At 39.8% G+C, this 20428-nt stretch overlaps 2 protein-coding genes and 1 long non-coding RNA gene across 4 annotated transcripts; 1 reads left to right on the top strand and 2 right to left on the bottom strand.

The window, feature by feature from the left end:
• Nucleotides 1-464: 464 nt before the first annotated feature.
• tmcc1b (transmembrane and coiled-coil domain family 1b) lies at nucleotides 465-14695 on the top strand. Of its 2 annotated transcripts, none has more exons than XM_029431283.1 (8): nucleotides 465-571; nucleotides 4413-4586; nucleotides 6937-6980; nucleotides 7793-8570; nucleotides 11261-11599; nucleotides 12537-13021; nucleotides 13112-13247; nucleotides 13328-14695. In XM_029431283.1, the coding sequence occupies exons 4-8, from the start codon at nucleotides 7968-7970 to the stop codon at nucleotides 13640-13642; spliced, it is 1878 nt and encodes a 625-aa protein (XP_029287143.1). In that variant the 5' UTR covers nucleotides 465-571; nucleotides 4413-4586; nucleotides 6937-6980; nucleotides 7793-7967; the 3' UTR covers nucleotides 13643-14695. The 2 variants fall into 2 exon arrangements, with proteins under 2 accessions (XP_029287143.1, XP_029287142.1); XM_029431282.1 differs by having other exon boundaries at nucleotides 11261-11680.
• LOC115008064 (uncharacterized) lies at nucleotides 9938-16824 on the bottom strand. Its single transcript, XR_003832270.1, has 3 exons — nucleotides 16703-16824; nucleotides 10179-10287; nucleotides 9938-10037 (listed from the first exon to the last, which is right to left on the bottom strand). It is a non-coding gene; the product is annotated as an uncharacterized LOC115008064 (long non-coding RNA).
• Nucleotides 16825-18275: 1451 nt separating this feature from the next.
• Nucleotides 18276-20004, bottom strand: LOC115007926 (protein B4). Its single transcript, XM_029431086.1, has 5 exons — nucleotides 19845-20004; nucleotides 19466-19722; nucleotides 19283-19391; nucleotides 19150-19199; nucleotides 18276-18770 (listed from the first exon to the last, which is right to left on the bottom strand). The coding sequence occupies exons 1-5, from the start codon at nucleotides 19918-19920 to the stop codon at nucleotides 18489-18491; spliced, it is 774 nt and encodes a 257-aa protein (XP_029286946.1). The 5' UTR covers nucleotides 19921-20004; the 3' UTR covers nucleotides 18276-18488.
• Nucleotides 20005-20428: the final 424 nt, after the last annotated feature.

The raw sequence follows: 20428 nt of genomic DNA, 5'->3' as shown, positions 1-20428 counted from the left end.
TAATTTAACTGGATCACCTGCATGGATCATATTTTTTTGTTTTGTTAAAAGAATGTTCAATCAGCCATCCCATTTCAATTAATAAGACTTCTTCAGACAAACATCTAAGATACTTATAATAACATTCAATTTCAGTTAAAGACAACCTAAAATAGGGGGTTGAATAAAGAAATGTAGCTTGATGGACATAAACTTTCCCTAAAAAAAATAATAAATTAACAACAGTACATAAACTGTTACTGTCACATTCAACATAAGTGATAATACTTTCACCTTCAATACTAAAATATGTTGTTTTGCACAATATATATTTTCAAAATGTAATACAATATTAAACAGATAACTGATACTCTCTTGTTCAGCCTTGCAGAAAGTACATTTGTTATCAACATCTGAAAGTAAAAGAAATACACATGTTTGTTAGATATATTTTGTGTAATGTCGTGGGATGGTTGTCTGTCGGGTGGTACTCAGCTGTTCTGACGTTGAGCACGCTACTTGACGTCACCGTGGGAGTGTTCCACCATCGGGAGAAATGAACGGTCATCAACACAATCCTCTCAGCGCCCATGTAAGTTGAAGCCAGCAAAACACACATTTACCTAACCGGTCTATGAATGAAATGTGTTTTCATATGCTGTTATCCGTTCTGTACAAGGGTTACGGTTTATTACCGTTGTTTATCCAATTGTCGCTGCCCGCCTGGCGAGGTGCCCTGTTTGCCTGAAGCTAACCATGGCTGAAGCTGAAGCGATGTCTTTTTAGCTACTGAGTCTAGCCAGCCAGCTAACTGACAGGCGGCGAGTGAGCGCCTGTTTTGTCACTCAGGATAGTCTGGACGGGCGACGTTAAGTGTAGTTACATGCGAGTGATTACGAAAAGCGAATTAATGCTTATGCTTTGTAAAGGTTTACATTTGGAGACAACACCCTGGCCGGATTATTTTATTTTTCCACTGCGTTCAGACAAGGATATGTTGAATTCAATTGGACGTGTTACTTTAAGATGCCTCTGGACATTTTTTTGACTTTGTCCTCAGTTAAACACTGTCTTATATCACCAAGGCAAAGAGGGGGCTCTAAGCTAATGCAAACCTACACTGTGTGAACTGTAGGACACAAATACGCCACCGTGAAATACAAGACTCCAAGGTGTGATTAAGAAACCCTGGTGGGAGTTTGTGACAGATGGCTACCCAATACCTCCAATCTAAATTCACTCGATGTGTTTGAGCTTGTCACACCTGTGAGGACGGTGTTATGGGGCTGCTGTTAGTTGGACAGGATTATTCTGCATTTCTATAAAGTGGAGTTTCATTTATTTGTAATGGTTGGTTTCATATTGGGAGAAGAGCTGATAATGGCATAAATGGATGCTTCAATATTTATGACTCAATATCTTTATCAACAATGTGATGGTAGAGGGATTACTTGTTACAAATTGTACTACTACACTGTAATTACATATGTGGCTATGTGATGATTGTACAACAACCAAAATGCTGATGTAGAAGTATTTCAAGTTATTTGTACAGGTATACCACCTGCCTGATTGTACTAGAAAGCTTGTGTATCACATAATCATCTGATTTATGCATTTAAATCAGTAATGTTTGTGTTGGCCAGTGATGTTGAATGTAAAAGCATATGAGCATATGTAGACTAGTTTTTAATCTAAATCTGTTATCCATCAAACTCTCTCTCATTATGTTGTTTTGGGTTAAAAAAACAAAACAAAAAATGGCTTGTAAAAGTTCAATGCTATGGTTGCAGCAGTTGGACATGGACATAAACATTGCTCACATTTCAAATAATACAATACACATTGTACAGAAAAATATATATTTCATTTGATCATATTGAAAATGCATCACAGTAAAACCTAATATATGACAAAAGAAGAAAACATAAAACAAAAAGCCGTAGGCCTCCAGACAATATCGGACTGTACGTGGGAGATGTAAACCTAAAAGTATTTACAACTTATTTATTTTGATTACAAAGTATTTTCCGATTACTTGAGTAGTCCTAATAGCTTTTGTGTTCGTTTCTATCATAGAAACACAGTCAAATAAATATTATACTATACTATCTACACATAACCTCGCCCCGCTCAGCAGCGCCGGTGTGCACTATACATTAAAACGAACATCCCCCGGTGCACCACATTAGCATGTACTGCTAGCTACAAGAGGAGCAGACAAGCCATCAAAACGGGGTCAACGATGCATCCTACCTTTATCTACCGCAACGGTCAGCACCACTGTACAATATAACGATAACCTACATTGATGTTTTCAGCACATACATCCTACAGTTCAGTGTGTTGGAGGTCAGGCCTACAAACGTTGGCGAGCGAGCAGCTAATTTCATCCTCTTCTTATCTCAAGCTAACGTTAAACCGTTGGGCTCAGACTATTTGCAGTGACTTATTAACGCTACTCATACATACAACCCGCTGTTTGTGTACATGATTTACTTTATCACACCATCTGCTTTTTAATTTATAAGCATTCGCGTATAACGTTACTACTGTGAGCCTACATGTAATGACACCGAATGCACCTGTAACCTATTGAGTAATTCAATTAACTCACCTAATCTGTGTGGTGACAGTGAGCTCTCTGTGTGTTAATGAGAGTTTGTGTTTTAATAGCCTGAGGAAGAGGAAACTTTGTTGTTACGCGAGTAGGTGTTATTATTACGGAAGGGTTGGTGATGATCTCATCGGAATGCACGTATGACTGCATTCATGCAGAGAGCGATGTCATTATTAATACATTGTTGTGTTTACCCTTTGTTGATGCTAAATCGTCATGTTGAATAATTGTATCTCAGTTCTATAAGACAGACAAATGGTTCATTAATGTCCTGCAGATATTCCCAGGGGCTATTCAGCACTAATAATTACCATCACACAATTAATTAAGCTACAACGCCTTGGAGGCCTGTGCTGTATAACATTAAAACTCTAGTTTTAAAGTTTTGAAGCCACAGACTTGAATGAGTTTATTGTAAAAAAAAAAGGCTGTACTGGTTTGTTTGGGTGGAGTAATCACTTCAAATGTCATTAGCCTCAAATATCAGATCTTACAATGGACTGTATAACAGGCCCAGTCTGTTTCATTCATTTTAAAGAAGGTCAATCATTTAACACCACTTTACATAACATACTTATTCTGAAGTATCCTGTGGGGTTTTCACTCCTAACCTAACCATTCCTCCCTCCGGACCAGCCGCTGTAGCGTCGACCTTTTCACTGTGAATCCTGCATTCATTGTTGTTGTTGTTTTGCCACTTTTTTGCAGAATAACTCAACTACCATCTGAAATACAACAACTATAATATGTGATTGTTTTATAAAGTTGTAAAGTAGTTTAACTTGTTAGTGAACATTTGCCTAATTACACATTCAGCAGTCATAAATTAGTTATTGGTTTATTGGTGATGGTTTTGATATTGTACACTAATGAATGTAACTACAATATTCAATCTCCTATTAGCTCTGTTAATATTATTAGCTATGTTAATAATATTATTATTATTATTATTATTATTATTATTATCTCGACTTGCTGTGATGCCATGCAAATGAAGGCAACGATAACCTCATAAGATCAAGGCCAGTTGCGTTGCACCCCATGCAAAATGTCTCTGAGCTGGTTGGTTTAGATGCTGGATCAACACAATTACAATTGTTTTAGAAACCTTTTGTTTATTTTGATTTTATTTGCCATATTTTGCACTATGAAAGTGTTAACAGAATGCATGTCGTGTGGTCGATGGTGACTTTTATCAGTCAGAGAGGCTGAATGCATTTAGCTTATATCAGTTGTCATAGCCTGCATACAATTTATGATTATGAATATGATTATTATTTGATCCCTTATGTATCATGAAGTGATACAAAATCAAGTGGGATGTGAGGATAAAATAACATCTGATGTGAAGCCCTGATGGTATAAATATTTGACAGATCAATGAAAACTATTGCCTTGTTTTTCTGCTTTCCCCTCACCGTGTATTTGAACTATTGATTAATGTTTTGAATTCATTCAGTTAGAGGGGAATAGGCCCAGCAATCAAGTCTGGGCAGCTGATTCATACAGAGCAGCAAACTTATATAAAGCCTTACATAAGAATTCTTCTAAATGTCGATGTAAAATAATTGAGTAATACTGAGGTTAACTCGTATGATTATCACATACAGCCTATATAGCATTTCACTAAGTGACATACAGAAGAACATCATTAAAACAATAATACCTAGAGACTTGAGTACAAGATGAATAGGTCGGTCGGATAACATTTTAATAAATCGGGGCATCACTTGTGTTCCTTAGGTGCCAGACATCCCACAACAAACCGTTTCTCACTCTGTCTTGCTTCTGTTTTTTTTGTTTTTCTTTGCAGCATGTGATTTTTCTAAATGTCCACGGAAACAGCTGACTAAAGTTTTACAGCTATCCCACCAGTTTTCCAGTTGTAAAAATTACCAAGAGGAAACAGTGCTGGAACTTCGCTTCCATTAAACCTTTTCCTGTGTTAAAAGATCCACAAATCATCTGCTGATGACCAGATCTGAAGGTATGTTTATGTGCTCTTGCTGAGTTGTGTGTATCTCTATTGTAACTAAAGCTAATCGTTTTTGGTTTTTACAGATCTTTGCTGAACAAGACTATTGTCGCTGTTACTTATATCAGTGTAAAATAATTTTCTCCCACATGTTTCTATGCAATAGAAAGCTGTAGAGTTGCCTACTGAGAAAATACTATTCCCTCTTGCTTTCAATGCATCCTCTAACAAAATGTGATCAGTTATAGAAAGTGAGGAGAAACATGGAGAGACAATGAAAAAGAGCTTCACAATATACAGTATATGATTTTTAATCCTATTTTCAATACTTAATATAAATCTGAATCTAATGAATGCGAACATAAGTGATATACGCAGATGTAGGAATACTGGAATAAAGCTTGTAGGGCTTATGAAGCTTCCAGGACGTCATTTTGCCGACATGTTTCTTTAACGAAAGCAAAAGCTTAGATGCTGCTCGACTTGCACTACACTCTGTAGATGGTGTGACCTTGGAGCCCTGCACGTACAGAGAGAGAGTGATAGGCGAATGTTGGCTGACCCACTTTGGAGAGAACACTTTGCCCTTAGCCTGGAGGAGTCGGACGTCATTGTATTTTCATTGTAGATGAGGGATATAGTTCTGTGTCTGTGTGGGCTGTCTGTTCCTATGTCTCGTCTTGAGTCTCTACAGCAAGAAGTCACACTGAATCACTGAAAGGCTTTGTCTGTGATCAATGATTCAGGATCAGGAAATGTGGTTGAAGAGTAACTGTTTTTATGATCTGAGGTATTCATAGATGAAGCTTGGAGGTAAATCAGTTGTCTACATCGTTGTATAGTCTATATGAGATCATTGATGGCCTTAAGAATATGACTTGTATATCAAAGAGCCAGCAAGATGTTAACCTATGCCTGGCACCTTAGTTTTAAAGCAGCAACAGTGTAGACAATTACACGTAATGTGTAACATAACTTCATTATGTTTTTGTTAACTTGTTAAAGTTTGAGTAAATGCAGTTACCAGTAGTCTGTTTATACTTCAAGTATTGCCCCTACGAAGGGAGGGATACTCAAATAATATATCCTTGCTTTCATTTGTTTTGAGTAATGATAAGAAGTGACAGCAGTAAATGTTAAGTAATACAATTAAAAACAAAACTTTTCTTTAAGCATGTTGATCTGCTAGACTTGGTAAGGGTACTGTTTTTATTAGTGTATTATTCACTACTATGTACCCTTTAGCAGAGTGCTTTCTTATCCAACACTGCAGAGATAACAGCCGGACTAGCAGTAATGAGTCACTGTGTATCACTAATGGAGCATTTCAGAAGGTTTTGGTGCTAGATTGTGCTGCTGGCTTGTTAGATGATACTTCGTAGCTCTGCTGACTCGTCGAATCGTTTTCTCTTTAGGCTTGGGATATTCCTTTAAAGAAACATTCTTCTCACTCTGCCTTGTCAAACAGCCTGTCTGGGTGCTCGGAATGTAAAGTAGGGTAATAATAATAATAAATATTAATGTCTTTATTTATATAGCAGTAATCAAAAGAAAGTTTTAAAGTGCTTCACACAAAACGATTAAAACAGCAGCAATAACAAATATACTTAAAGAGCAACATACCAATTTAAATAGTAAAACAGAATAAAAACTAGAATCAGGTGAAACCAGCGTAGTCAGTGCGATAAAAGTACATTTTGAGCGTAGATTTAAGAAGCCACTGATGGGAATAGAAATGGGAATGCTTGAACACTCAAGTACAAAAAATAAACCATTAAACCATTTATAGTAGTCAAGAACAAAACTGCCTGCTGTCTGGGTCTGCATTTTTAGGAAAGTTTTTCCCGTGAACTAGATAGTTTGAAATAAGTACAGGCAATAATAATCAGGGTTCTCGCTGATCTTTAAAAGTCTTAAAGGGCATTGAAGTCATTATTCTAAAAATAAGGACTTTATTGATATTAAAATGTCTTAAATCTATCTTTCAAAAGTCTTAAAAACCCGAGACATGGGAAGTAGGATTACTTGAACAATGTCTAGAGCTGCTGTCATGTTAATGTTGTCATGTCATGTATGCTGTACAGTAGTTGCCATTACAACATAACAAGGCTCATCATGCATCACATTACTGCTGGCTCTTAAGATTTTAAACAAAGGTCCATTAGGTCGTTGACAGTTTCATATGGTCAGCAAGTTAGAGGCTTTTAAGTCTCTCATCTGGTGCAGCTCCCTTTACATACCCATTATTACCGCTTACTACTGAGTTGAAGGTTTGTGTGATGCCTATTGTTGAACTTTTTCCTTTTCTGTTGTATGGAGCATATTATTCAGGTTTTTCTTGTTTCTATTTCTGTTCATTTAGTCAATCCTGAGTTGTGAGTCAGTAGAGGAGAAGCTGGGCTGATGGTAAGCTTTCTGTCACACACTATCTCACCTCCTCTCTTGCTTTCTTTGTCACTGTCTCTCTCATTACATGTTGGTAAACCAAAAGGCTTTTATATAATCTGTCGTCTGGGAGTCAAAGTCTTGCAATGGTCCTTTTACATTACATGATTTAGCATTGTTATGAAATGAGATGCAAAGAGGAGACCTCCGTGGATCGTTGAACATATTAATCAGTTGAGAATTGATTAATAATCACTGTCTGTTTAGAATTTCATTTACATTTTTCACACTCTGTAGTCTCTCTTTTAGCATCATCTGAGCACTCTCAATTATGTTGATTATTAATTTCCATAATGAATACTTTCTGAAATGTAATTATTAAACTATCACGAGGGCTTGAATGCCCAGCAATAGACAATAGAAAGTGATTTCTGCAACAGCCTAAGGCATCGACATGTGCAATATAACATGTGCAATATAACATGTGCAATATAACTAACTTTGACATTTCAGAAACTGTTCTCAAAGCTTGTTTATTTTGTGCACTTTGTGTTTTTGCATTGCTGGGTTGGCGCTGTTTGACATGCCACATGCTGTTACGGTAAAATGCATACCTACTGTTCTCATTCAGCAGAGAGAAAATAAAGCTTTTTTTAAAATCATGAATTGTTTGCAAAAAGATAATTTGTGGACAAAATGTAAAAAGAAAACAAGTGGTCATGTCTGTGTCAACCCAGTTTATTTAGCTTAATGTTGTTTTATATTCTGCTACTTATTATGTTCATCACTCACTGCTGCATGTCATAATTTATTTTACTTTCCTTTTGTGGTAGACAAGCATGACATTGAGCGAAGCCACAGATGCATGTCCACTCAAAAGGCCCAACTGAGCGCCATCCCCTCTGCTTCCCGGGTTTCAACCAGTCGCTCAGAGGGGGGGTGTCGACGGGGCGTAGCTTGTCCCCTGCACCCCCAGGTAGCACTTCACTGTGAAACTGGAGGTCTCTGATGGATCAGGGTTGTAGTGAGCAGAGTCCAGAGGAGCCGGACACAGGAGGCCGAGCGGAGCTGGAGGTCGGCAGGAGGGCGTCGGAGTCAGAGCATGGTTTGTCCAAAATCACCCATAATGCCCTGGAGAACATGGGAGCGTTGGGCCATGGCCTGAAGCAGTTATTCCAGCCACAGCGCCGGCGCTCCTCCGTTTCCCCACATGACTCCGTCTCGTCCTGCACAGGCGCCCCTCCCTCCGAACCCACTGATGTAGGGTCAGAAGTAGGGGACGCTCCTGCCTCCTCGCCCCTCCTTTTGGATTCTGACAACCCTGCCGCTTCCGCCCCTCCCGCAGCTCTGAGCCGTGTTCTGCAGCAGATCCGAGGTGCTCCACCAATAATGAAGCGAGGCACCAGCCTGCAGAGCCGCCGCAGCAAGGTGGGGGGCACTGGGGATCCTCCCCAGAAAGGTAGCCCACAGATCCACCGGCGCAGCACCCATGAAGCACTGCTGCAGGCTGGACGCCCACGCTCCTCCTCGACTACAGACACACCCAGCAGTCCAGCTCTAGCTGACATGCTGCTGACCTCTGGTTACCACTCAACTGAGGAGCCTGACAAGGTGAGTGTCTCAGGCCTGTCAAGTGGTCCAGGTGAGAAATAAACAGTGGTCATGAACAGTACATTCTTTACAGAGTAGGAAGAAGTTCCAGTCCTGATGCAAGTGATGCACTGGGAGGTTTGTGATACATGATAGGTTACATAGGTAATTACCTAGATTGCCAGTATGTGGGGGCGCATGGAGAAGGAGAAAAAAACTCAGGACATGACTCATCTTCTGTGAGTACAACTCAAATCTCAACAGACAGACATGATAAACACTCCTGGAATCAGCGTGACTTACACTTTACAGAGATATTGTCAATGTCCGTCACAGATAAACAGATTAGTAATCATAGAAAATAAAATTCAGAACTTGCATCGTATTTATCATGTTTAGATGTTTTATAAAGTATCAAAAGTAATTAGTATTGTTGTCTGTGCACCAAAGACTGCTAGTAGCTAATGCAGTATCACCTTCCAAGATGCTAATTTGCCAAACTGTAAACAAAAACACTCGAAGGTGTTGCCAACAGTTACCTCCCTGACTATGACAACATGCTGTATATCCTGCTTGCATCCCCAGAACATGATGGGAACTAGTTCTAAAATGCAGAACCTGTTTGTCCCAACAACAAAAAAACTATACCAAGACCAAAACCATATTATATTCGCTCTTCGTTTGTATGCATTATTAACAGTGTCCCGACAACATTATGTTGTTATGGAACACTGACGATCTCCTCTATTTATATGTATATTACATTTGTGTGTTCAAAAAAACTAACATTTTAATTCTTAATCTTTTCCCCCCCTATTGTCTGAGAACGTGTGGTACAAATTGCATAACAAAAACATGGCATTATTTTACTGAGTTTAATCCTAAAATGTTGTATTCATAGAAATGTTGGCTTCAGGACATAAAACATTCAGATGCAAGTCATAATCAAAAGAGACACTGTGCACTCATGAGGAAACAAATTAAATGCATTGTAGTTGTTTGCAACCTAGCTGTAAAAAAAAAAAAAAAGATAAAAGTGAATCATGCACTAATCTGTGCAAGAATGTCAAAACTAAGTGAATTGTGCGAAAGTGAGGCTGTTAATGGTTTAGATGTGCCCGGATGAACCGGTGAAAGGTCAGAGATTGCCTTTGAGTGGTTGGTGACTATGTGCTTTAAGCCTTTCTAAATTTAGTCTTTTGCTGTCTCTGAGTGTACTTCAGGTCAGAGAAGGCTTGTAGGGATACACAAACTCAAACGTGTTTGATGATTGTTTATTAATTTTTACATTAAATATTGATAGAAATCTGGAAACAACATCTTCAGTGTTATTAAACTGTAGGAGGGTGTAAAAAAGGGGTTTAAATGGCCAAAAGTACAAGACTGTATACAACATGACACGGTAATTAGAGAAGACGATCAAAAGTGTTTACACACTATAGGGCCATTAAAGTAGGGCTTGATGCCAGCAGTCTGACAGGAGCATCTCTGGAATGACAAATCGGGAGAAAAGTAGACGTCGTAAAACACGGGGGGTCAACAACTGTTTTTGCAGCTCTAGCATCTCAGTGGAAGCACAAATTAAGTTTATCAACAGATGTTATATACAATATGGAAACAGTTCACTACCTGTATTCCTGTTTATCTTAAAAAACGTATGGCGATTATTTGTAATCGACAATCCTCGGCTGAGGTTGAACACAAGTCGTCTGTTGCTTTGCCACCATGCTTCGTCGCCCTTTCAACAAAGACAGATTAAAAATGAATTATTCAAGAACATGTTTGTACTGCATAATTGTTTGTATTCGTGATTCCATGCATTTTAACTTAAACTGCAGGTATCTAGCAAATAGCTCATTTATTGGTAGACGTTGGCAAACAACCAAACATCTCTGTAAAGGAGAATGGAACGTTTTTCATTCGTAGTTCTTTCTAATCTTCTCTGTCAATGTAAAATGTAATGACCTCTTCCTGTACTGTATGTTGACAGAAAAGCCAACGCTCTAGTCTAGCTTTATTAATGCGGTTCAGAGTACAAGGAGCTCAACAGCTGACACGTTTCCAATACGTGCTGGTAGCTCTTATAGTGGGGCCAATTTAGTTTGTGTTGATTACCAAGATGTATATTTACCTCTCCTCTTGTTGCCCCTGTGTGAGCCTCAAGGCTCTGATGACTGTTTATGGCTTCACGTCATTTGCACTTGCCTTTTTAGCTAAACTGCAAACTAACTAAACTCCTGAGGGGTCAAATTAAAATCAATGTCATAACTCCTCAATCCTCAGTTAACTTGACCTGTTTTAGAGCTTTTGTTTCCCACAACAGTCACGGTGTCTCTAACTGTGACTCCTTGAACTGGAGCTGTAAAGTGACGAAAGGGAACCTTTGTTTTACTGGCGCCATCTCCTTGTTGTGAATGTGTAGTGACAAACATATCCCACATGTAAGGAGGCTGCAGGTTTCCAAATGTCCTAAATGTCACTGCCTTATATTAAAGCCAATACTTCACTGTATTTTAAACTCAAATTTAAACAGTGGTCACATTAGATACTGTTACATTTTTACCATTGAGATACACAATATCATAAACGCCAAATTAAGTATTGTAACTAATGCATGATAAATAAATACAGAGATGATACACTTCAAATGATCAAAAGCATTCTTCTTTTCTTTCTTTACCTATTCTTCTGTTTATTTATTTTTTAAACAGCTGGATCGTTATGATGGATCAGGCCCTGCTGTGTCACCCAATGCCCTCCCCTACGGTGCAGACGGGTATGATGTAGTTGACTGTACCCCAGACCCCCAGCGAACTAAGCAGGCCATTGCCCAACTTCAACAGAAGATCCTCAAACTCACAGAACAAATTAAAATTGAACAAACTGCACGTGATGACAACGTGGCGGAATACCTGAAACTCGCCAATAATGCAGACAAACAGCAGAGTGCACGCATCAAACAGGTGTTCGAGAAGAAAAACCAAAAGTCAGCTCAGACCATCCAGCAACTGCAGAGGAAGCTGGAGCATTACCACCGGAAGCTTCGAGAGGTAGAGCACAACGGCATCCCTCGCCAGCCCAAAGATGTTTTCCGAGACATGCACCAGGGGCTGAAAGATGTTGGAGCCAAGGTGTGTGCTTTCCTGGTGCCTTCCATGTTCTTTTGTTTCAAAATCCCACTCAGGAATATTTAATGGCTTTTATGTCATTTTTATTGATAAAAACATAACATCCGAAAAATAATTTCTGAAATGAAATATTTAATCTCAATTTATTGATTGAGTAAATGTTTGGGGCCAAGAAAGCAGACAACTTGCTAGAGAATAGACATTTGACTTGACAAACACAGGTGTAACCAATAAAATATGTATATAGTCTATTTACATTGGTTTGAAAGTATGGCACATGGTTTAACTGGCACAGGTAAGTGGAGTCAACATGAGAGAAAGATTTCTAATAGCAGTTTAAAGTAGTCTTGTATCAGGAGTCTGTGTCACTTTTAAAGCAGAAAGCTGAATGAGTTCCTCAGTTAGGGATAGTGTTGTACATGTATGAAGTGAATAGCAATTTGTTTAAGACGCTCAAAACATACAAATTACAGTAAAATCTGTTGCTTCTACTGAGTAACAATGACGGAAGGAGGTTGAGGTGGTGACAGAAGTCTGGTTGTACTGTGTTACCACCCATGTACTGTGGTATTATCTCCAAAAGGAAACCTCCACAGTGCAGATTTAGCCGTTAGCTGCAGAGATCTGGTCAGATCCCTGGACTTTTATAAAGCCTGTGAATGGTTTTGCACTAAAACTGCAGGATTATACGTTGTTCTAAATTAATACAGCTCACACTGTTCCTGTGTGTTTTATGACGAGTGCTATGTCAGGCTCTGTGCTCAAACCTCAGATCAGTTTGACCGTGGTTGAAATAGTTTTCATATTGCAATAGCAACTCGATGCAACCTGAGCACTAACGTGAACTCGCTCATTGCAGGTGACGGGGGGCCTCTCCAGTTTCTCTCAAGCCACTCATTCTGCAGCTGGAGCTGTGGTGTCTAAGCCCAGAGAAATCGCCTCCCTCATCCGCAACAAGTTTGGCAGTGCTGATAACATTGCTGGCCTGAAAGACTCTTTGGATGAAGCCCAGGGAGATGAGGGTGTTGGCCCTGGGGGAACGAGGACCCTTGGGACAGGACATTTGCAGTGCAGCCCAAAGTATGGCAGTGATGACGACTGTTCTAGTGCTACTTCTGGCTCTGCAGGAGCCAACAGCACGACTGGAGCCCCTGGAGGCCCCCCTAGCTCCAAGGGCAACACCCTTGATCATGGCCAGGCCTCAGGCTTTGATGCTATACTCCATGAGATCCAAGAGCTCCGTGAAAACCAAGGTCGACTGGAGGAGTCCTTTGAAAAATTAAAAGCTCACTATCAGCGGGACTACACGGTGATCATGGAGGCCCTGCAAGAGGAACGATACAGGTATCATATCAGATGCACTGTAGTATAGTAGGTCTGTATGGGTAGAAAGAAAACGTCCTGTTTATAATGAGTTGTTGTCCCATGTTGCAGGTGTGAACGTTTAGAAGAACAGCTCAATGACTTGACAGAACTGCACCAGAATGAAATTCTGAACTTGAAACAGGAACTAGCCAGCATGGAAGAGAAGATTGCTTACCAGTCTTACGAAAGAGCGAGGGACATTCAGGTAAGCCTCACCATAATTAACATGATGTTTCTCCTTCTCATCAGAGCTATTTCACTGACTGTTTTGTGTCTGACCTGTAGGAGGCGCTGGAGGCATGTCAGACACGTATCTCCAAGATGGAGCTGCAGCAGCAGCAACAGCAGGTGGTGCAGCTTGAAGGTTTGGAGAACGCCACAGCACGGACTCTTCTTGGAAAACTAATCAATGTACTGCTGGCTGTTATGGCAGTCCTTTTGGTGTTTGTATCCACGGTGGCTAACTGTGTCGTCCCCTTAATGAAAACACGCAGCCGCACGCTTTCTACGCTGCTCCTCGTAATCCTCCTTGCCTTCCTCTGGAGGCACTGGGATGCCATTTCAGAGTACCTGCATCACTTTCTTCTGCACCCCAGATGACCGGCTTGGAGAGGCTTATTTAAATGATGAAGGGACAGAGGGTTTGGGGCTGATGTGTAAAGGGAGGAAACTGACCCACACAGGAGGTTGAATCTCAATCGTCCTTCTTTTTCTTCCTTTTTTAGCAGCTTCTCAAAACACTCAGGAGAGTTGCATCAGAGGTTTGTCACTTTATCACTTTCTAAAATGTGTTTTGAGAAGAATAAGGGGAGAAAAGGCTGAATGTTTGGTATTGACTTGCAATCTTTGGTGCAATTGTGGCACAAGCACATAGTGTAAGGGTGAATGGGGCATAGTTGAAGGAGGGGCTGAGAGAACTGCACACTTGATTTCTCTCCTGAGTGAATTTGTTTACATGTGGAAAACTTTGCATTGTTTCCCCCACTGAAGAAATTGTAATTCAGAGTTTTATTACTTTTGAGCTGATTCAAGTGGTATTGTTTTGAAGTCACCGCTTTTTTTAATACAGCTGATTGATGGCTTTTTATTATTATTTTTAAACTGTAATAAGCTGACTGTTCTGCTGATTTAGTTGTCCGTATTTTCTTTTTGATCTGGTCTTGCCACTTTGATTTTTCAGTCCGCTCCTTCTGTCCCTTATACTCGATCTATTCAAATTTCATCTTGTGTGACCAACTCTTCCTCTTCCTGCTCACTACGCTCTGAAGATAGGGGTGCTTACGCATCAGCTACATTGCTCTGGAATCAGACTTGTCACTGGATCAAATATTAGTGGGTTCTCAACTTGTTTCTGATGTGTGAAGTCAACAACACTGGTTCTGCCTCAACCAGGATATTATTATCAAGAACTTGAAGTTTGGTGGTGCAACCCTGCCCTCTGGGCCAGCTGGATCCTACTATCCTGGGGGCTTTTCCACTGCAGAAAAATAATCTATGAACTGAATTAACATACTTGAAGAGCGGATAAAGTGCTCAAAGACTCAGTGCTTCCGTACTGTTTATATTAGTGACAATGAAATAGTAATACTTTTTAGTTGATTTTTTATTTTTTAAAGACAAATAAATTTGCTGTTTTAAAAGGTGAAATTGAAAGTTTAACTTGTATTTGTCTCCAATGTCATGCCATCGCTAAATTGTACATCACACATTACACTACAGAAAGCCTCTTGTTTGGGTTTTTGGTTCACTCGGTGGCCATAGTATGTGTGCACTATACTGCACTGAGTATTTGTGTTCTTACAGGGGTTATGAACAGCGAGAAGCCTCCCTTTCCAGGAGACTTGTAATCCTCCTAAAATCAAGGAAACATTTACATAAAAGAGGATTAATTGGTTTTTAGGGCGACATAACAGAAGCATAAATTGTGTATGTTTCTGGTATTATTAGTTAATACATTATCCTCCATTTTTTGATGTTTTACTTGTTACAAAGGTGGAAAAACCCAGTACCAAAACTATGACATGTTAGCACTTTCCTCCTAGTACTGCCAACATCTTCAAGTGCATTAGGGTTAGTGAGATGCCACCAAGAGACCTTAATAGACCTTTTTTACAGCAGACATTTTGACATGTCATAGCAGGAAAAGCACAGGTGTACTTAATAACATTTATGATGGCTGTATTACATTTACAGGAGGTCCTTGAATTGTGTTTAATGACTGGAGTAGCCTACTAGGTCATTTAAAGCAATTGAGCCAACAATGTTATTAATTACACCTGCGCTTTTCCTGCATTGACATGTCAAATGTGTGCTGTCAATTTTTTTTTACCCTTTTTATCAGGCTAAATTAGCAACTGTTTTACTAAAAGATGCAACAAAGCCAACAGTGGAGTCGGGGAGATGTCAGTCAGTAGGCTCTTATAGACTATTCCTCTGATCCATGAACCTTGAAGGTAGGTGAACCCTTCTCTGCTTCAACACTTTGACTTGAACCATCTTTATTCAGTGAGTGAACCTGACTCAGTCTGACTTAAACCAGCTTTCCCATCTCATTTACAGGTTTTGACTAACCACATCGACTTAAACTAGCATTTTGACAACTTATTAAAACGGCTCTTATCATATAAAAAGGCGGATCCAAACTCTATTCATTTCAGATGAAAAGTGTTATCTCTATTTCATAGCGTTAACTCACTTTCCCTTAATACTTTACTGTTGCTAAGCAACATGCACATCTGTTAGCAGTCGCTAACTCGTTAGCTAACGTTAGTTTAACTGCTAACAGTAGCTAAAACGAAATACGTAGTGTTGTTGTTTAACTAACGTTAACCTACATTATTTATTTTGCACGCAACTCTATCAGACGGAATGCCGAGCATGTTCAGAACAGTGGTATGATGTTTACTAAATGCTTTTAATTAAGTCAAAGCAGCTGACTGACCCCGGGTGGCTACGGTAGCTAAGCTAACGTTACATCAGTTATCATGAGCGATATGATCTAGGCCTGACAGGTTGGAAGTCTGCAATTTAAAGCCAGACAAGCAGCTACCAATATAACTAAGTTTAAGTCCGTTCACTCGCATAACAAATAGCACATTCTCTCATTAAACATCCCTTTAGAGGCATGTGACCATGCAGATGAGTTTTTTTTCTTACAGGATTTGATTTGTCTCTTAAATATCTGCCTCCGCCGCAATTCAGTGAAGATATTTTGATGATGCTCAAAGCAATGAAAACAAAATACAATAAAAATGTATAACGCTATATATTACAAGTTTGACTTCAATTCAGTGCTTTGTGAACCAACTGTCAACAGTTTTATACGGTCGGGTCTTTGGTAGAAAGCAGTTCCAATAAAAACTGTTTAGTTTACATGGAGTTAACAGCATCCCTCAGGCTAAGACATGCCCCAGTTGTGTGCTTTCTAGTAACGTTGTTGCCAAAACACACACTCCTAGTCCCATTATCAGATCCTCACCTTAGAGAACAATTCTGTCTATAGCCTACTATTGTAATATGAAAAGTAAGACTGGCTTTTGGCATGCTCAAAAAAGGTCAGTGCTACCCAACTTTTTAAGTGGCCTGAGTAGTTGTCCACTAACGCAATCGTGCCAAATACAGGTGACAGGAAGTCTCTCCAGCTTCTCTCTGGCTACTTACTCTTCAATTTGAGCTGTGGTGTCCAAGCTGAGCAACATCTCCTCCTTCATCTGCAAAAGTTAACATTGCAGCCCTGAAAGACTTTGATGAAACCCAGGGAGATGAGGGTGTTTGTCCTCGGGGAACGAGGGTCCTTAGGACAGGGCAGCTGCAGTCCAGCCCGACATATGGCAGTGATGATGGTTGTTCTGCTACGTCTGGTGTAGGAGCCCATCGAGGATCCTCTAGCTCCAGGGAAAACACTCCTGATCATGCAGGCTTTGATACTATACTCCATGAGACCCAAGAGCTCCAGGAAAACAAAGGCCAACTTGAGGAATGCTTGGAAAACTTAAAATACTACCACCAACAAAACTACACTGCTATTGTGCAAGAGGAGAGATGCAGGTAGAATATGCTTAATATATGACTTGGTGGGCTTAACCTGTCCTGTGTTTGTGTTTGTGATATACTGCTGCCATTACTATTTTGCAGGAGTGAACGTTTAGAACAGCTCAATGACTTGACATAACTGCACCAGAATGAAATTCTAAACTTTAAAGAGGCCATCATTTAGGAGCGGACTGTTTATCAGTTTTACGAAAGAGCTGCAGATATTCATGTAAGCTTCACTTGTATAAGTCTTTTCACAGAAGACATTTTTACATCATAGCAAGAAAAGCACAGGTGTTACTAATAATAAAGTGTCTGTGTTGCACTCAAGTTGGAATGGACAATCAATATTAGCTACACCTGTGTTTTTCCTGCTGTGACTAATGCTGGATGATGCTGATGCTTTGTAGTGTAGTTGACATTTGATTAGGAAAATGCACAATATCCACTGACATAAGGGCATTACTGTAGGTTCTGCTTATTTATCAATTATTGATGTGTAAATATCTAGTTTTAACACTTACAATCTGTTAAATTATGAATATTTCTAAAGTGTTTAAATGATATTGAAATCTTGGGCTAGGTAGTATTTCAGTATATTAAAAAACAGGAGCCTGGGGACTTTGCCCTGAGGCTCTGTTGCAGGTAATTTAATCATGGCTATCACAAGTCAAAATAGCCATAGAAAAGCTATGATAAAACAATTGGTGCTGTACATGTCTAAGTCAGCGCACATTCACTCAGTTTTGTCTCTCTCCCATAGGAGGCGCTGGAGGCATGTCAGACATTTGTTAAAGATGGAGCTGCAGCAGCAGGCGGTGCAGATTGAAGGTTTGGACACAGCACGGACTCTACTTGGAAATCTAATCAATATACTGCTGGCTGTTATTCTGCTGTGCGTGTCCAGCCGCATCATTCCCTTGATGAAAACATGCAGCCGCATGCTTTTTGTAGTGTTCTCCTTCCTCTTAAGGCACTGGATTGCCATTTGAGTATCCAAAATACCTTTTCTGCACTCGGCCTTATGGAGACAAATGAAACTTAGCTCAAGCATCACTCTGGCATCTTTTCAAGAATCTAATGAAAGACTACTTTAGCATCAAGGTCTTAAATGACTCGTAAAACACTCCCCCTAGTAAACAAGTCAAACCTAAGTTTCCTTTTGAAGTTCCATCTAAAAACATTGAATGTCCACAGGAGCAGATTGTGTTGCAGTTTTAAAGCCCAACATTAGTGGCTATATTAGTATTACATTTTTTAAATTAAATTCCGCCAAGCCTACTTGAAGCTCCAGTATATCCCGACAAGCACAATGACACACGATCATGCTCTAAAGCCTGAGAATTTACCACACAAGATCCAAAACGTAAGATTTTATTGCAAAACAACACAGTATAAAACATCAATTATAAGTTTACTCTGGAGTCTTCTTTCCTCGTTTCCCAGTTGCTTTGGCGTCGCTGCCCGCTTTAGCTGCCTTGCTCAGAGACGGCTTTCCTGCCTTTGTCACTTTGGTGGTCTTTGTCGCTTTAGTTTTGGCTGAGTCAGAGACTCCCTCGACATCCTCCTTCTCCTCTGCAGCTTTTTTAGCTTTTGGCTTCTTTGCTGGAGCAACCTTTGAGGTAGTAACCTCAGGAGCAGCCTTTGAGGTAGTAGCCTCTTTTTCCTTCTTGGACCTTTTGGGAGGCTTTGATTCCTAAAACAGTCAGAATTGTATGTTTTAAGTCCTACATTTTGATATTTTCCATTTTAGTTTAGTTAGCAGGTCAACACACTAAGAACATTGAATGTCAGCCAACCCACTGTGTGAAAAGGTTAAATGTGCATAATCATCATGATGCATGCCCCTGAGTTTCTAATCTGCCAGGTGAGCATTCTGGTGGAAAAAGAGTTTATGTACTTTTAATTACCAGAAAATGGTCAAATAAAAGTCAATATTGTTTTCCTTCTAAAATCAAAGTAGGCTTATGACTTTAAAAAGTCAAATTTACTGCAGGCCCATATATTCCCAGATCATACAGTGGACATGAACACTTGTCATTATTTTCCCCATCTCAACACAAACATTGTCTCACCTCCTGTGACGTGGCCTCTTCACTGGCAGGGTCTTTCTTCTTGGCTGCACCTTTAAAGAGTTAAGCTATTATAAACAGACACTTCCAAAGATGGCTTACATTAGTGGTAGTCATTTTCCGGTTTTATTCATACCTGCTTTTTTGGGCTTCTTAGTTTCATCCTTTGCTGATTTGGGCACCTTCTGCACATTGGGATCCACATTCTCTGTTTTTGGCTTTGCCTCCTTGACTTCTGGTGCAAGCTAAAGACAGGACAAGGCCCGATTAATCACGTTATTTGACCCTCTTTGATGAAGTTGTAGACTTGACAGCTTACCCGAAATTTTCCCGTTGCGCCTGTAGTGACATTAGAGTTGGCAGGCCGCACCAAGGTGCCAGTCTCGATTCCTTTTTTCAGGGCTCTGCGGACCAAGTGCTTCAACTTTAATATATCCACTGAGGGGTATTTTTGTTTAATATAATTCTGTATAGCTTGGGATGAAAGCCCTTTGCGCGAGTCCAACTCTTTAAGTGCTTCTTTCACCATAGTCGTTGTGGAGGGATGAGCAGCAGGTTTGCGCAGCGTCGCAGCTTCTAGAAAGGAAACGAGCACACATATACCATTTAAATGTATACATTTGTAGGAAACGGTTTGACATTTTCAGTTTTAAATAATGTGTTCAACAGTCACATAGTGCTACATTTAAATAAAAAACCTGAATTTTTCTCTTCCACAGGTACGGACGGCGCAGGCGGATCAGCAGAGTTTGCTGTTGGCTTTTTAGGAGGCATTACTTAGAATTCAATATAAAAACAAAACAATGACTGACTCGGCACGTTACGTGAAGACTAAAAGTATGCTACGTCTAGCACGTCTCAGTCTTTATACAGCTGAGCAGCTTCCGGTAAAATGAGGCCAGGTGAATCACATCAGCACCAGGTGCGATCCATTAGGGTTTATATATTAAAGCCGGCAGGGACCTTGGCGAAATAATTCATCCACCTTATTTACCCTATTTTGAATTCTTTGAATGTGTCATCTTACCTCGCCAAGGTCCAATCCATCTGTTTTAATATTTTATAGAAGTGCTGCATGGATAGTGCAAAATCTACTTCAAATATTCGAGGTCGAAAATGTCTTAAATCTTCAAAAGAAAAAATAACACTCAAATAATCAGGTAGGCTATAAGATGCACACACCACACCTCTCAGTATCATGTCAGATGAAGTTTTCTATTCTTATCAGATAACAAAAGCAGCTGCATAGAAGTGGTCTCTATATTGGTATCTCTGAAGCCTC

This window comes from Cottoperca gobio, chromosome 5 (genome assembly GCF_900634415.1).
Source record: "Cottoperca gobio chromosome 5, fCotGob3.1, whole genome shotgun sequence".
Taxonomy (NCBI): domain Eukaryota; kingdom Metazoa; phylum Chordata; class Actinopteri; order Perciformes; family Bovichtidae; genus Cottoperca; species Cottoperca gobio.
This window is presented reverse-complemented; position numbering and strand designations above follow the sequence as displayed.

Bases quoted from the DNA above. Each gene is read 5' to 3' on its own strand.
- tmcc1b (XM_029431282.1), top strand. From the start codon at position 7,968: ATGGATCAGGGTTGTAGTGAGCAGAGTCCAGAGGAGCCGGACACAGGA. The intron at 11,681-12,536 runs GTGTGTGCTTTC...CGCTCATTGCAG, and splicing joins TGAAAGATGTTGGAGCCAAG to GTGACGGGGGGCCTCTCCAG. The intron at 13,248-13,327 runs GTAAGCCTCACC...TCTGACCTGTAG, and splicing joins AAAGAGCGAGGGACATTCAG to GAGGCGCTGGAGGCATGTCA.
- LOC115007926 (XM_029431086.1), bottom strand. From the start codon at position 19,920: ATGCCTCCTAAAAAGCCAACAGCAAACTCTGCTGATCCGCCTGCGCCG. The intron at 19,392-19,465 runs GTAAGCTGTCAA...TCCTGTCTTTAG, and splicing joins GCGCAACGGGAAAATTTCGG to CTTGCACCAGAAGTCAAGGA. The intron at 19,200-19,282 runs GTATGAATAAAA...AACTCTTTAAAG, and splicing joins TAAGAAGCCCAAAAAAGCAG to GTGCAGCCAAGAAGAAAGAC.